Source organism: Sapajus apella, unplaced genomic scaffold (genome assembly GCF_009761245.1).
Source record: "Sapajus apella isolate SASKATOON/1434 unplaced genomic scaffold, GSC_monkey_1.0 scaffold36, whole genome shotgun sequence".
In the NCBI taxonomy this organism is placed as follows: Eukaryota; Metazoa; Chordata; class Mammalia; order Primates; family Cebidae; genus Sapajus; species Sapajus apella.
In genome coordinates this window covers 11660181-11674425 of record NW_022436976.1, presented here as the reverse complement: position 1 = coordinate 11674425, position 14245 = coordinate 11660181, and the positions used below count along the sequence as shown (strand labels likewise).

Here is a 14245-nt window from a genome sequence, read left to right as displayed (position 1 = left end):
ATTCTTTACCTTGACTGTCAGGAAGCCTGGGATTCAATTTTTAGTTTGAGCCTAGTCACAGTCCCAGCTCTGGCTCCTGGTAAACTATCTTCTCTTTTCTTCTAATAATTTATGTCCTTTATTTTATTGCCTTGTATGTGTGCATACAAAATTTTAGAATAGGATTGCTCAAATTCTTTTTTGAAAAGAGTAGAACAATAAACTAAATATTTGCTCTTGTGAGTACTTAATTTACTTTTATTTTATGTTATCATAATATACTTCTCAAATTCAAAATTTTGAGATTCTATACCAAAAAACAATTTCAGAGGTAAAAACAATAGGAAAATAATAACCAGCTAACATCATGATGACAATATCAAATCCACACATATCAATACTAACCTTGAATGTAAATGGGCTAAATGCCACAATTAAAAGACACAGAATGGCAAGCTGGATAAAGAACCAAGACCTATTGCTATGTTGTTTTCAAGAGACCCATCTCACATGCAGTGACGCACATAGGCTCAAAATAAAGGAATGGAGAAAAATCCACCAAGCAAATAGAAAACAGCAAAAAGCAGTGGCTCCAATCCTAGTTCCAAACAAAACAGATTTTAAACCAACAAAGATTGAAAAAAAAAAAAAAGACAGAGGATTACATAATGATAAAAGGTTCAATTCAACAAGATCTAAGTATCCTAAATATTTCCCCCCAACACAGGAGTACCTAGATTCATAAAGCAAGTTATTAGAAGCCTTCAAAGACACCTAGACTCCCACATAATAATAATGCGGAGGTGCCCGTGCAATATTGCCAGTGTGGTGTTGAAGTCACTTTACACAGCTCATTGAGATAGAACATTAACAAAGATATTCAGAACCTGAACTCAGAACTGGATGAAACGGACCTTGTAGACATCTACAGAACTCTCCACCCAAAAATCAACAGAATATACACTCTTCTTATTACTACATATGACATACTCTAAAATCAGTCACATTTTCAGAAGTAAAACATTCCTCAGCAAATGCAAAAGAACTTAAATCATAAGAAAAAAATCTCTCAGACCACAGTGCAATCAAATTAGAAATCAAGACTAAGAAATGCACTCAAAACCATATAATTACATGGAAATTGAATAACCTGCCCTGGAATGACATTTGAGCACAGAATAAAGGTACAACATGCTAGAATCTCTGGAACGCAGCTAAGGAGAGTGTTAAGAGGGAAATTGATAGCACTAAATACCCATATCAAGTAGTTAGAAAGATCTCAAGCTAATAAAAGATCTCAAGTTAATAACCTAACATTACAATTAAAAGAACTGGAGAACCATCAGCAATAAATCTTCAAGCTAGCAGAAGACAAGAGATAATCAAAATCAGGCCTGAACTTAAAGAGTCTGAGACGTGAAAGATAATTCAAAAGACCAACAAATTCTAGAGCGAGGTTTTTTTTTTTTTTAATTAATAAGACAGACCACTAGCTACAATAATGAAAAAGAAGACAGAGAAGATTCAAATAACCACAATCAGAAACTACAGGGGGATATCACCACTGATCCCACAGAAATGCAAACAACTGTCAGAAAATATTATGAACACCTCTATGCACCTAAACTAGAAAATCTATAAGAATTTGATAAATTCCTGGACACAGCCCTCTCAAGCCTGAATCAAGAAGAAACTGAATCCCCAAAGAGACCAATAATAAGCTCTGAAATTGAGTCAGTAATAAATAGCCTATCAATAAAAAAAAAAGCCAAGGACCAGATGGATTTATAGCTAATTTCTACTAGATGTAAAAAGAACAGCTGGTACAACTCCTACAGAAACTATTCCAAAAAATCAAGGATGAGGGACTCCTCCTTAACTCACTCTATGAAGCCAATATCATCCTGATACCAGAACCTGGCACAGACACAACAACAAAAAAGAAAACTTCAGGCCAATATTCTTGATGAACATTAATGCAAAAATCTTCAACCAAATATGGCAAATGAAATCCAGCAGCACACCAAAAAGCTTATTCACCATGATCAAGTAGGCTTTATACCTGGGATGCAAAGTTGGTTTGACATATATAAATCAATAAATGTGATTCATCACATAAACAGAATTAAAGACAGAAACCACATGCTTATCTAAATATATGCAGAAAGGTTTTTGATAAAATTCAACACCCCTTCATGTTAAAAACTGTCAATAATCTAGGTATTGAAGGGACAAAACTCAAAATAATAAGAGCCATCCATGACAGACCCACAACCAACATCATACTGAATGGGCAAATGCTGGAAGCATTCCCCTTGAAAACTAGCACAAGACAAGGATGCGTTATCTCACCATTCCTACTCAACATAGTATTGGAAGCCCTTGCCAGGGCAATCAGGCAAGAGAAAGAAATAAAGGGCATCCAAATAGGAAGAGAGGAAGTCAAAGTATCCCTCTTTGGCAGACAAGATGATCCTATATATAGAAAACCCCACAGTCTTGGCCCAAAAGCCCCTTAAGCTGATAAATAACTTCAGCAAAGTCTCAGGATACCAAATCAAAGTGCAAAAATTACTGACATTCCTACACATCAACAATAGCCAAGCTGAGAGCCAAATTAAAAATGCAGTCCCATTCACAATTGCCACACAAAAAATAAAACACCTAGGAATAAAACTAACCAGGGAGGTGAAAGATCTTTAGAGTGAGAACCACAAAACACTGCTCAAAGAAATCAGAGATGACACAAACAAATGGGAAAACATTCCATGCTCATGGATAGGAGGAATCACTATTATTAAAATGGCCATACTTCCCAAAACAATTTATCCTTTCAGTGCTGTTCCTATTAAACTAATATTGAGATTTTTCACAGAACTATAAAAAACTATTTTAAAATCCACATGGAACCAAAAAAGGGACTGAATAGTCAAGGCAATCCTAAGCAAAAATAACAAAACTGGAGGCATCATGCTATCAGACTTCAAACTATACTACAGGGCTACAGTAACCAAAACAGCATTGTACTGGTACAAACACAAACACATAGACCAATGGAAAAGAATAGAGAACACAGAAATAAGGCCACACACCTACCAGTATCTGATCTTCAACAAACCTGATAAAAGCAATGGGGAAGGGACTCCCTATTCAATACATTGTGCTGGGGTACCTGGCTAGCCATTTGCTAACTGGACCCCTTCCTTACTCTGTATACTAAAATTAATTCAAGATGGATTAAAGACTTAAATGTAAAAATGAAAACTCTACAAACCCTGGAAAACAACCTAGGCAATATTGTTCTGGACATAGGAATGGGCAAAGATTTCATAACAAAGATGCCAAAAGCAATTGCAACAAAAACGAAAATTGATGAGTGAGATCTAAATAAAGAGCATCTGCCTAGCAAAGGAAACTAACAATAGAGTGAACATAAAACCTACAAAATGGGAGAAAATTTTTGCAAGCTATTCATCTGACAAAGGTCTAATATCCAGTATCTACAACAAACTTAAACAAATTTACAAGAAAAAGAAAAACATCATTAAAAGGCAGGTAAAGGACAGGAACAGATACTTTTTCTGGGTGAGGGGGAGATAGAGTCTTGCTCTGTCACCCAGGCTGGAGTGCAATGGCGAAATCTCAGCTCACTGCAACCTCCACCTCCCGGGTTCAATTGAGTCTCCTGTTTCAGCTTCCTGAATAGCTGGGATTACAGGTGCCTGTCATGACGCCCAGCTAATTTTTGTATTTCTGTAGAGATGGGGTTTCACCATATTGGCCAGGCTGGTCTCAACCTCCTGACCTCAAGTGATCCACCTGCCTCGGCCTCCCAAAGTGCTGGTATTACAGGCCACAGCACCAGGCCTGAAAACACACTTTTCAAAAGAAGACATACATGTGGCTGGCAATCAGATGAAAAAAAATCTCTACAGACTTGTTGCACTTCTTCAGGAGATGTAGCAATTATCACTAATCATTAGAGAAATGCAAATCAAAACTACATTGAGATACCATCTGATACCTGTTCTAATGGCTATTACTAAAAAGTCAAAAAATAACAGACATTATTATTTAGTGATGTTGCAAAGTAAAAGAAACACTTATACACTGTTGTTGGGAGTGTAAACTAGTTCAACCATTGTGGAAGACAGTTTGGTCATTCGTCAAAGTCCTAAAAACAGAAATACTACTCAACCCACCAATCCCATTATTGGGTATATACCCAAAGGAATATAAATCATTCTGTTATAAAGGCATGTACACACATGTCTTTATAGTCACAATATCAAAGATATGGAATCAACCTAAATGTTCATCAACAGTACACTACATAAAGAAAATGTGATATATATGCACCATGGAATACTATGAAGCCATAAAGAAAGAATGAAATCATGTCCTTTGCAGTGACATGGATGGAGCAGTAGACCATTATCCTTAGCAAACTAATGTAGTAACAGAAAACCAATTACCACATGCTCTCAAAGTGGGAGCTAAATGATGAGAACTCTGGGACACATAGAGGGGAACAACAAACACTGGGGTCTATTGAAGGGTGGAGGGTGAGAGGAGAAAGAGGGTCAGGAAAAATAACAAATGTGCTAGGTTCAATGCTGGGTGATGAAATAATGTGTGCAACAAACCCCCAGGACACAGGTTTACCTGTGTAGCAAACCTGCACATGTACCCTTTATTTAAAAGTTAAAAATATCTATATACAAGAGGAAAAAAAGAGGATTATCTCATTAAATAGAAAACAAAGAAAAGTAGTACACACACTCACTAAACAGCCTATGTTACATGATAAGCTGAACAACTCACCTTGTTTATCCTCTTCCAATTCACTCTCAGAGCATCCGTCATTCTCATCTTTCATATTGTCATGGGCATCTGGTGCCTTCTGTGATGAGGTTTCACTCTCCTTTTCAGGGTCTAAATTATCCTTTTTATCATCCAAAGGTGACTTTGGTATTCCATTCATTTGAACATCAGCCTGTCCTTCTTCATTGGCTTTTTCATCTTGTTTCTCCTCATCTACTTCAAAATCTTCTTCATATTCTGAAAACACAAAATCTCTAGTATTAGAATGAAAATAGAACCTCTTATACTTAACCCATTTCTCTTTAATGAGAACTTTGACTCCATTATCCTCTCTTCTCTGAGACTTTTTTTGCTTCTTCCTTTCACTCAATTAGTGAACATGGAAAACTAACAGCAAATGATCAAAGATTGCAATCAGTTACATACACAAGAGCACAAAAGAAATGAGGCTCCAAATGACAAGGCTGCAACCTAATAAAAGTTCACTTACAAATGAACATCATCAACTAAAATAACCAAAATGGAAAGAGAAGAACTTGATATAAAACAATAAATTAGAAATAAATTAAAAATGAAAAGAACAGGATTATAATAATGAAAGCTAATTTGGAGATCCAGTGAGGTCATATTTCATATGAAAAATGTTCCAAATATTTGGATATCAAATTAATGAATAGTGAAGTGGAAAAATTCAATTTATCAAGTCCAAAGGCCCTGAGAAGTAATGCTGTGAACAACACATTCTTTAAGAAACAAATGGACATCAAGAAAAGGCATTATGAAAGATTCTATAAGTAGGCCAGAACCGAAATCATATGCATTATTCATTCCTACAATAAATGAAATAATTACATTTCAATGATAAAAATCTATACAAAATAGAATATTCCTGTCACAGCCACAGATTTGCTTATTCCCTGCAGAGGTGCAACAAATCTGTAGTAGGAAAAGGAAATTGTCACATCAGATAAACTCCAGCTGTCCCTCGTGGTTATAATTTTTCACCTTTCATATTTAATTGTTCCCCTTTCTCTTCCACCAAAAACTAAAAATCTTGAAGTGACAACATGCCAAGGATAGAGAACAAAAGGATCTCATGCAGAACCAATTAAGCAAATAAACACTTATCCTTAAAATAAAAATTACAGGGAAAATAAAGTTTTCTCAATTTTGTGTGTTTTAGTTATTAGCTATACTGGCTTCTCCGCCAGTGTGGGGGGGGCCTCTTGGGTAATTTACTTGAGAGCTGTCTACCCAGTGAAAGGAACTTAATCTAGAAATGGATGCCCCGTGCATATGCAGAAAGCTCTGTATATACAGAGAATGAATGAGGGAGCTGTAAGAGGAAGAGTGAAATCAAAACCTTTAACAAAGAAAGTCAGATAATCACAAAAGTGTTTCCACAAAAGAGATTTAACACATTTAAATAAAAAATATGAATATCAGTAAACCAAAATTATAAAATAAACAAGAAGATGAAGAATTTGCTTTATATTGCTAGACACAAACAGGAAATACCAATAAAAACAAGTAAATATTTTGGTACAAGTATTACTGACCAAGTTATAGAATAATTCGTCACCTGATCCTGTTAACTATCAATTGATAACCCTTTTTTTGTGAGAATCTTCTATGTGTAAGAGGATAAAATTGCAAGATAGAAGATGTTACAATAAATCATTCCCTGCCATGAAGGACTCTCCAATTTTTGTTGAGGACATAAGATGTAACTACACAAGAAATACTGTACTCACTTTATAGTAGTTTTATATATGTGGTCCTCGGTAATGTTAGTTTCAACACAACTGGTCTGGATTGCTATGGATTTTTAGATAAGACATATAATTAATTATGTGAAGTAGTGTCAAGTAAGCAGAATGGAATAAAAGGAAAATGGAAAGTCATTTTAGGGGCTCATGGAAGACTTCCCAAAAGAAGAAGGTGAGGTTAGCTGCAGAATATACATACATATATCACACCACATGTGTTTGCTACTGATCATAAGATAAGGAGAGGGCCAGAGAGAATATGAGTGGATTGTTGCAATTTTATTCATAGTGTCACACAGTAGTAAAATGTGAAGTTTTGGGAATCAGGTAGTCACGTGCCCAAGACCCAGTTAAAACACTTACTATGTGAACTTGGACAATTTGTTTAACATCTTTAAGCTTCAGTTTCTTCATCTGTAACATGGGTTATACAAAGCTGTGATGAGTATTAAGAGCAATAATCCCTTGAACATGCTTAGCACAGTGCCATGAATAGCAGGTGCCTAATAAATATTGTGGATTAGTAGTAACAGTTATTGTGATTGGGTAGCGGAGGGAGTAGGTTATGGAACAGGAGAAATGACACACGATATGTGCTCCTTTGACAGCAACACACTTTAGTGGAGGCACCTTATTAAAATCAGAGCAGTACAAGTATCCGTAATTAAGACACAATTACAGTTATATGATTGAAGCACAGAACAAAAGTAAAGGAATATAAAGTGAACCAAAAGAGCAGTCCCTGCATCGTATTTTGTGTTTTTTCTCCAATATGAAAGTCAAGGCTGCCCTGGCTTTATTCTATCCCCACTATCATCACATTTAAGTATTAGCTTTCTATTAACCACCAACCTTCCACTGGCAGTATAGCTCAAAGCACACCACCTTTGTGTCATCTACTCATGGTTTTGATATGAATGAACTAGTGGCATGCTTTCTAAAATCTTTTACATAACATCTTCTGTTCTCCCCATCCCATTTGCCTTCTTCTAGAGAATTTAATTAGCTTGCTGTTTACCATCCCCACTAATAAGGACGTGAGTCAACACCAGGTCAACATCAATCCAGCCACAACCTTCTCTTACTGACCTCGATCAAGCTCCTTGCTGCCCTTAGATCAGCCACTATTATGCAGAGAGCTAAACCTTTGCTGCTGCAGCTACATTTTTAAAAACAGAAATGGACATTTAAAGTCCATTAACTAGCCAACACAGAAGAAAGACTTCATGAATAGCCTCATCATAGGTATTATGAGTATAAAGTACATCACTAATAGCACTAGCTATGTTGGTTTAAGAAAAAAAAAATGAAAATGAAAAGCTTTCATTGAACAAGACTTTAATAAACCACCATGTCTTCAAAGTTAAAACATTGAGAACACATCCTATTTGTTAATCCCTCTGTGATTACTATCACTACAGATATATTTGAATTCTCATCTCAAGATAAGACAAAGACTAGAAGAGATTGTGAAGAAAGGTGAGCTGGTAAAAGGGTTCTAAGTGAAATCTTTTGCAAAAGATGCACTTTATTCAGTAAAAATCAAACATGAAGTCTACTGCTCTAAGAGCCCTGTAATTATTCTCTTGGATTTCTGAAACACTTGGGCAGCAAAAATATGAGGTGGGGAAGAAGATACCTAGAAGTTGTGCCTTTCCCAAAGCCAGCCCTTCCACAGGTCACCCTAACCCACGGCTATTGTGCCCTCTATACAGGTTTTGTCTCCTGAGTATGAGGGATACACAGGTGTCTCTCCCTTTCTGATTCTTTGGACATGCTTTGCACCACCATGTAGTGGGTAAGCTAACTTTTACAGAATAGATGGTTGTACAGTGTTTGAAAGACTAAGCTTTGGAATTAGACAAACCTGGGTACAAATTCTTGTTCTGCTACTTTCTTTTTGTATATCTAAGCCTCAATTTCTCAGCCTGTAAAATGGAAGTAATAATAATACCTACCATGTTGAATGGTGAGCATGAAATGAGACAGCGTGTGCACAGTGCCTAGTTCAGTACTCAGTACCTGACACTTTCATTATTATTGCTATTACTGCTTTAGGAATAAGTATATACAGGTATACCTATATACATGTATAAGTATATACAAGCATACTTATATCCCTGAATAGACACATATTCTTATATATTCTATATACAGGTGTACCTCAGGGATTGCAAGTTCAGTTCCAGGCCATTGAAATAAAGATAGTTGCATAAATATTTTGGTTTTCCAGTGCATCTAAAATTATGTTTCTACTATGCTGCAGTCTATTGAGTGTACAATAGCATCATACCTAAAAACCCAATGTATACGCCTTAACTAAAATCACTTTATTGACAAAAGTTGCTAACAATCATCTGAGCCTTACTTAGCTGGTCATCGTCTTTTCGCTGGTGGAGAATATTCCCTTGATGTTAATGGCTGCTGACTGATCAGGGTAGTGGTTGCTGAAGGCTGGGGTGGCTATGGTAATTTCTTAAAATAAGACAACAATGAAATTTGCCACATCAATTGACTCTTCCTTTCATGAAGACATCTGTACCATTTAATGCTGTTTAATAGCATTTACACATAGTAAAACTTCTTTCAAAATTGGGGTCAATCCTGTCAAATCCTTCCACCAATTTATCAACGAATATGTTTTATGCATATTCTAAATTTTTTGTTGTCATTTCAACAATGTTCACGGAATCTTTACCAAAAGTAGATTTCATCTCAGGAAACTTCTTTCTCTGTTCATCCCTGAGAAGCAACTCCTTATCTATTCAAGTTTTATCATGAGATTGCAACAATTCAATCTCATCTTAGGCCACACTTAGAATTCTCTTGCTGTTTCTACCACTTCTGCAATTACTTCCTCCACCAAAGTCTCGCTCCTCAAAGTCACCCATGAGGGCTAAAATCACCTTCTTTTGAACCCTGTTTATGTTGATATTTTGACCTCCTGCCATGAATCATGAATGTTCTTAATGGCGTCTAGAATTGTGAATCCTTTCCAGAAAGTTTCCAGTTGAAATCACCCTGATCCATCAGAGGAACCATTATCTAGGGCAGCTATAGCCTTACAAAATATATTCCTTAAAGAATAAGATCTGAAATTACTCCTTGATCTGTAAGGATAACAACAGAGTGGACGCTGTGTTAGCGGGCATGAAAACAACACTCATCTCATAACACATCTTCATCAAAGCTCCTGAGTGACCAGATACATTGTCAATGAGTGGTAATATGTTGAAAGGAATCTCTTTCTCTGAGCAGTAGGTCTCAACAGTGGGCTAAAAATACTCCAAAAACATGCTGTAAATAGATGTGCTGTCATCCAGGCTTTGTTGTATTTATGGAGCAGAAGCAGATAAAATTTAGCATAACGTTTAAGGGTCCTAGGATTTTTTGAATGCTAAATGAGCATTGGCTTCAACATGAACTCACCAGCTGCATTAGCCCCTAGCAGAAGAGTCAGCCTATCCTTTAAAGCTTTGAATCCAAGTGTTGACTTCTCCTCTCTAGCTATGAAAGTCCTAGATGGCCACTTTTCCAATGTAAGGCTGTTTCATCTACACTGAAGACCTGTTGTTTAATGTAGCTACATTTATAAATGATCTTAGCTAGGTCTTCTGGATAAAATTTCAGTAGCTCCTACATCAGCACTTGCCACTTCACCTTGCACTTCTATGCTGTGGAGATGGCTTCTTTCTTTAACTCTCATGAACCAACCTCTGCTAGCTTCATACTTTTTTTCTGCATCTTCTTCACCCCTCTCAGCTCTCATGGAATTGAAGAGAGTTAGGGGTTTGTTCTTAATTAGGCTTTGGCTTATGAGAATGTTGTGGCTAGTTTCATCTTCTATCCAGACCAATAAAATTCTCTGCATATCAGCAATGAGGATTTCTTTTTTATCATGCACATGTTCACTGGAAGTAGCACTCTTAACTTCCTTCGAGAACTTTCTTTTGCATTCACAACTTGGCTAACTGTTTGGCACAAGAGGCCTATCTTGGCTTTTGATACACCTTCCTCACTAAGCTTAATCATTTCTAGCTTTTGATTTAAAGTGAAAGACGTGAGACTCTTCCTTTCACTTGAACATTTAGAGTGTACTGTGTAGGGTTATTAATTAACCTAATTTCAATACTGTTGTGTGTTAGGGAACAGAAGGAGAGGGAGAGAGACTGGAGAACAGCTGGTCAGTGGAGCAGTCAGAACATTGATTAAGTTCACTTTCTTACATGGTACAGTTCATGGTACCCCAAAGCAGTTGCAACAGTAACATCACAGATCACTGATCACAGATCACCATGACAGATATAATAATAATGAAAAAGTTAGAAATATTGACAAAATGTGACACAGAGATGAAGTGAGCACGTGTTGTTGGAAAAATGATGCCCATAGACTTTGATGCAGGGTTGCCACAAACCTTTAATTTATAAAAAGCACTATATTTGCAAAGCTTGTGCAATAAAGCAGAGCACAATAAAATGAGGTGTGCCTGCTTATGTATGTATGTATGTACGTATGCATACATATGAATGTGGATGTGCCTGTGTGTGTGTGTGTGTGTGTGTGTGTGTGTGTGTGGAGAGACAGAGACAGAGAAGCAGGAGAAGGCAAGAGAGGAAGAAGGAGAGAACAGAGAAAAAAGAAGCAAGCAATAAACAGCAGACAGATAGGTTCCATGACCCTAAGCCTATAGTCAATTGCTTTTAGTTCTGGAATACTGTATCACCATATAATCATACACATTGTACCTACCTGATGCCAAAGCAATTCATTAATTTCACCAAAAATAGTACATTCAAAACATTAAAAATAGCTAAAATTCTGTTTGGTCAAAATGGTTTCTGCAGAAGTCAATAGAGTCTCTAACTAACATTGGCATATACTCCCTTCTCCCTTCTCATCCCTGCAACAAGCACCTTTAACCTTTCTGGGATTAGGTCTGCCCTCCTCTAAGGCAGGGGACACAGGACTCCATAAAAAACAGCAGAGGAAGGAGGTCAGGGGTGCCCCACATGTAACAGAGCTGCCTAAAGTCCACAACATTTAATAGATATTTTTGCAAATTTTGATAATCACGGTTCAAAGACAAAACAGCCACAGCAACAACAAAAGAAACCTGTGTTGTTGATTACCATATTTTAAAGTATTTTCCTGGTCGTCTTCCCAGACATCTTGTCCTGGTTTTCCTTTACTTGCCATTTCCTCCACAGCAGTTATTACTTCTTTGAGCCCTGTTCTTTTGTCTTGAGCTGAATAAATGGCTGAGACAGAGGTTTTGTTCCCCTTGATCTCATTTCTTTTTGGTATCATATACTTTCTCTCTTTCCTCACTTTCCCCTCAGCTTTCTTCAGTTCCTCTCCTTTCTCAGTGCTCTTTTCTTTCCTAGATTTTGGCAAAGATGTTTTTTTGTCAAGTCCCATTGCAATAATGCACCTATGAAAAATATTAACAGGAAGTGTTTGTTAACCATTATAGGCAGCACAATAGAACCTCCAAGCTTTTTAAATCACTTATCTCTTATTCTAGTAAAAAAAGATATAAAAATATTTTGATTACAGTATATGCTAATAAAAATAAACTATTTAAAAAGCTAATTAAAAATAAACTGTTCTTTTTTGATACTAAAATATTGTAAACAAACACAACAAATTCTTAATGCATTTATCCACAATTATAAACAAAATAACTCATCAACCAAGAATGATAGTTTCAAAGTAAAATCTGTGTCTTCAAGTATATTTTTGGTCCTAAACAGTAAACATGTATCATAAATACAGAAATATAGATGGTATAGAATTTTACAGACATAAACATATATTTCAAGTCTTTAAATGAAAATTATGTGATAATACAGCATGCAGATTTATAAACAGAGAAGCTGACATAAAAATGGTGAAAAGATGAAAGATGCCATTCATTCTGATAATTTATTTTAACAACGCAAGAGTAATGAAAGACTTACAAGATTGACTCTAAATAAATATGATTGATTTTTAAAGAAATACATATAGTCAAATGTTGTTGCATCTTTTGTAAATAACTCAGGAGTTTGTACACTTATTTTCATGGAACTGTCATTATTGTTTTTAGAATGGCCTTTTGAAGTCTATACTACAGTCTTCTGGTGAGTAATAAGTTCTTATTCCTCAAAAATGACAACAATTTGTAGAGATTATGACATCATTTCAAGTCAAATCTGTTGAGCCATGCAGATAATCTGAATGCATTATGACATTAAAACTTTTAAAATCAATTATAACAAAAGTAATGTGAATAAATTGTCTTCTATAGCTTTTTTCTATCTCTTAAGTTGATATTAAAATAAGAATTCCAATGATGATAGTATATACATATAATAAAAATGATGATTATGATCATGATAAGATTATTGAGCACTCCCTCTGTACCAAGCTCTTTTTTGGGTACTCTGTATCCATTATCTTAAGGAATTCATTACCTCATAGACCAATAAATTAAGAACTATCATCACCACTTTACAAATGAGAAAACTGAGGCTTAAAAGGTTCTAGCAGCTAAGGTCACCCAGCAGGCGGGTGATAGAGCTGGATTCTAACTCAAGATTTTTAGGCTCCATCATATTGAAGCACAAACATACTGGTCTATTACAGGTGTAGCCCTCCAGTTCCTAGATATGATATAATTAGTAGAGATGACTAGTTACTCAGACAAATGTTATACTGTTGAGCTTACCACCAAAGAAAGAACTCACAATCTCTCAGCAGACACTAACACAACCTGGAGAAGTTTCTGGCAAAACCTAGAGAAAACCCATGATCTGAAATAGGTATCTGGTAGTTATCAGTCTCTTCGTTCTCCCTTCTCTACAACTACTCATGTCCCCCTCTCTCCATGTGACACAACTATCAGAGAACTGAATTTATAGCGGGCAGGTGAAAGGGATCAGAAAGCAATCAAGACTTGCCAGTCCCAGAAGAATAGGAATAATATGTAAAATCTGAAAAATGTCTCAACCTGAACAAATCCAATGGCAATTTCTTAAACTGAAGATTTCACTAAATTACAGCCGTCTAGTGTAGGAATTGATCAAAGGAATTGATCTCAATAAATTTTCCCAACAAGCAAATATGAGAACTGAGTTATATCACTTAACTTTTCAATATCTCCCCATAAAATAAAGCTAAAAGGATTTGCACTCAAAGTAACTATCAGGCTGTAAAAAATGAGACAATAAGATTACACTTATTTCACCCATATTAAGCATGATAAATATTTCTTGACTATAATGATGATGTGCTTAGCACATTGCTTTCCTTGGGATAAAGGTGTCATGAATCTTCACAGAATATGACTACTAGCATTCCCTTCTGTTCAAGCTGTTCTTCCCTTATCAATTGCAACACCAAATCCATTGATTTGGAGCCTCTGATATGCTGTTACTTTTAGTTTATGTTGTGGCTGCGTACAGGCTTTGATGCCTCCCTACTGCATGCACAGACTTTTTATTGCCCATCTGCTGAAGGGAATTGGACAAACAAAGTGAGTAACATCTGTGCTCTCCTCGTCAGTGACTACCTATTTGACTTCTGAATATAATTTGAAGTGTTGATTATGATTACTAAAGTTCAAAGCATTCTGCATTCTACATGGTTAGACAATCCTTCCCATGTTTCACGCTAGCAATTGAAAATTA

General features: G+C 36.0%; 1 protein-coding gene across 7 annotated transcripts in view; it reads right to left on the bottom strand.

Moving 5' to 3' along the window:
• ERICH3 (glutamate rich 3) overlaps window positions 1–14245 on the bottom strand; it is a 108235-nt gene that overhangs the window by 32066 nt on the left and 61924 nt on the right. For all 7 annotated transcript variants that reach the window (XM_032296587.1, XM_032296589.1, XM_032296586.1 and 4 more), the window contains 2 exons: window positions 11705–12006; window positions 4804–5040 (listed from right to left, as the gene is read on the bottom strand). In XM_032296587.1, the coding sequence (XP_032152478.1) occupies window positions 4804–5040; window positions 11705–12006 (539 nt within the window). The remainder of the gene's footprint in view (window positions 1–4803; window positions 5041–11704; window positions 12007–14245) is intronic.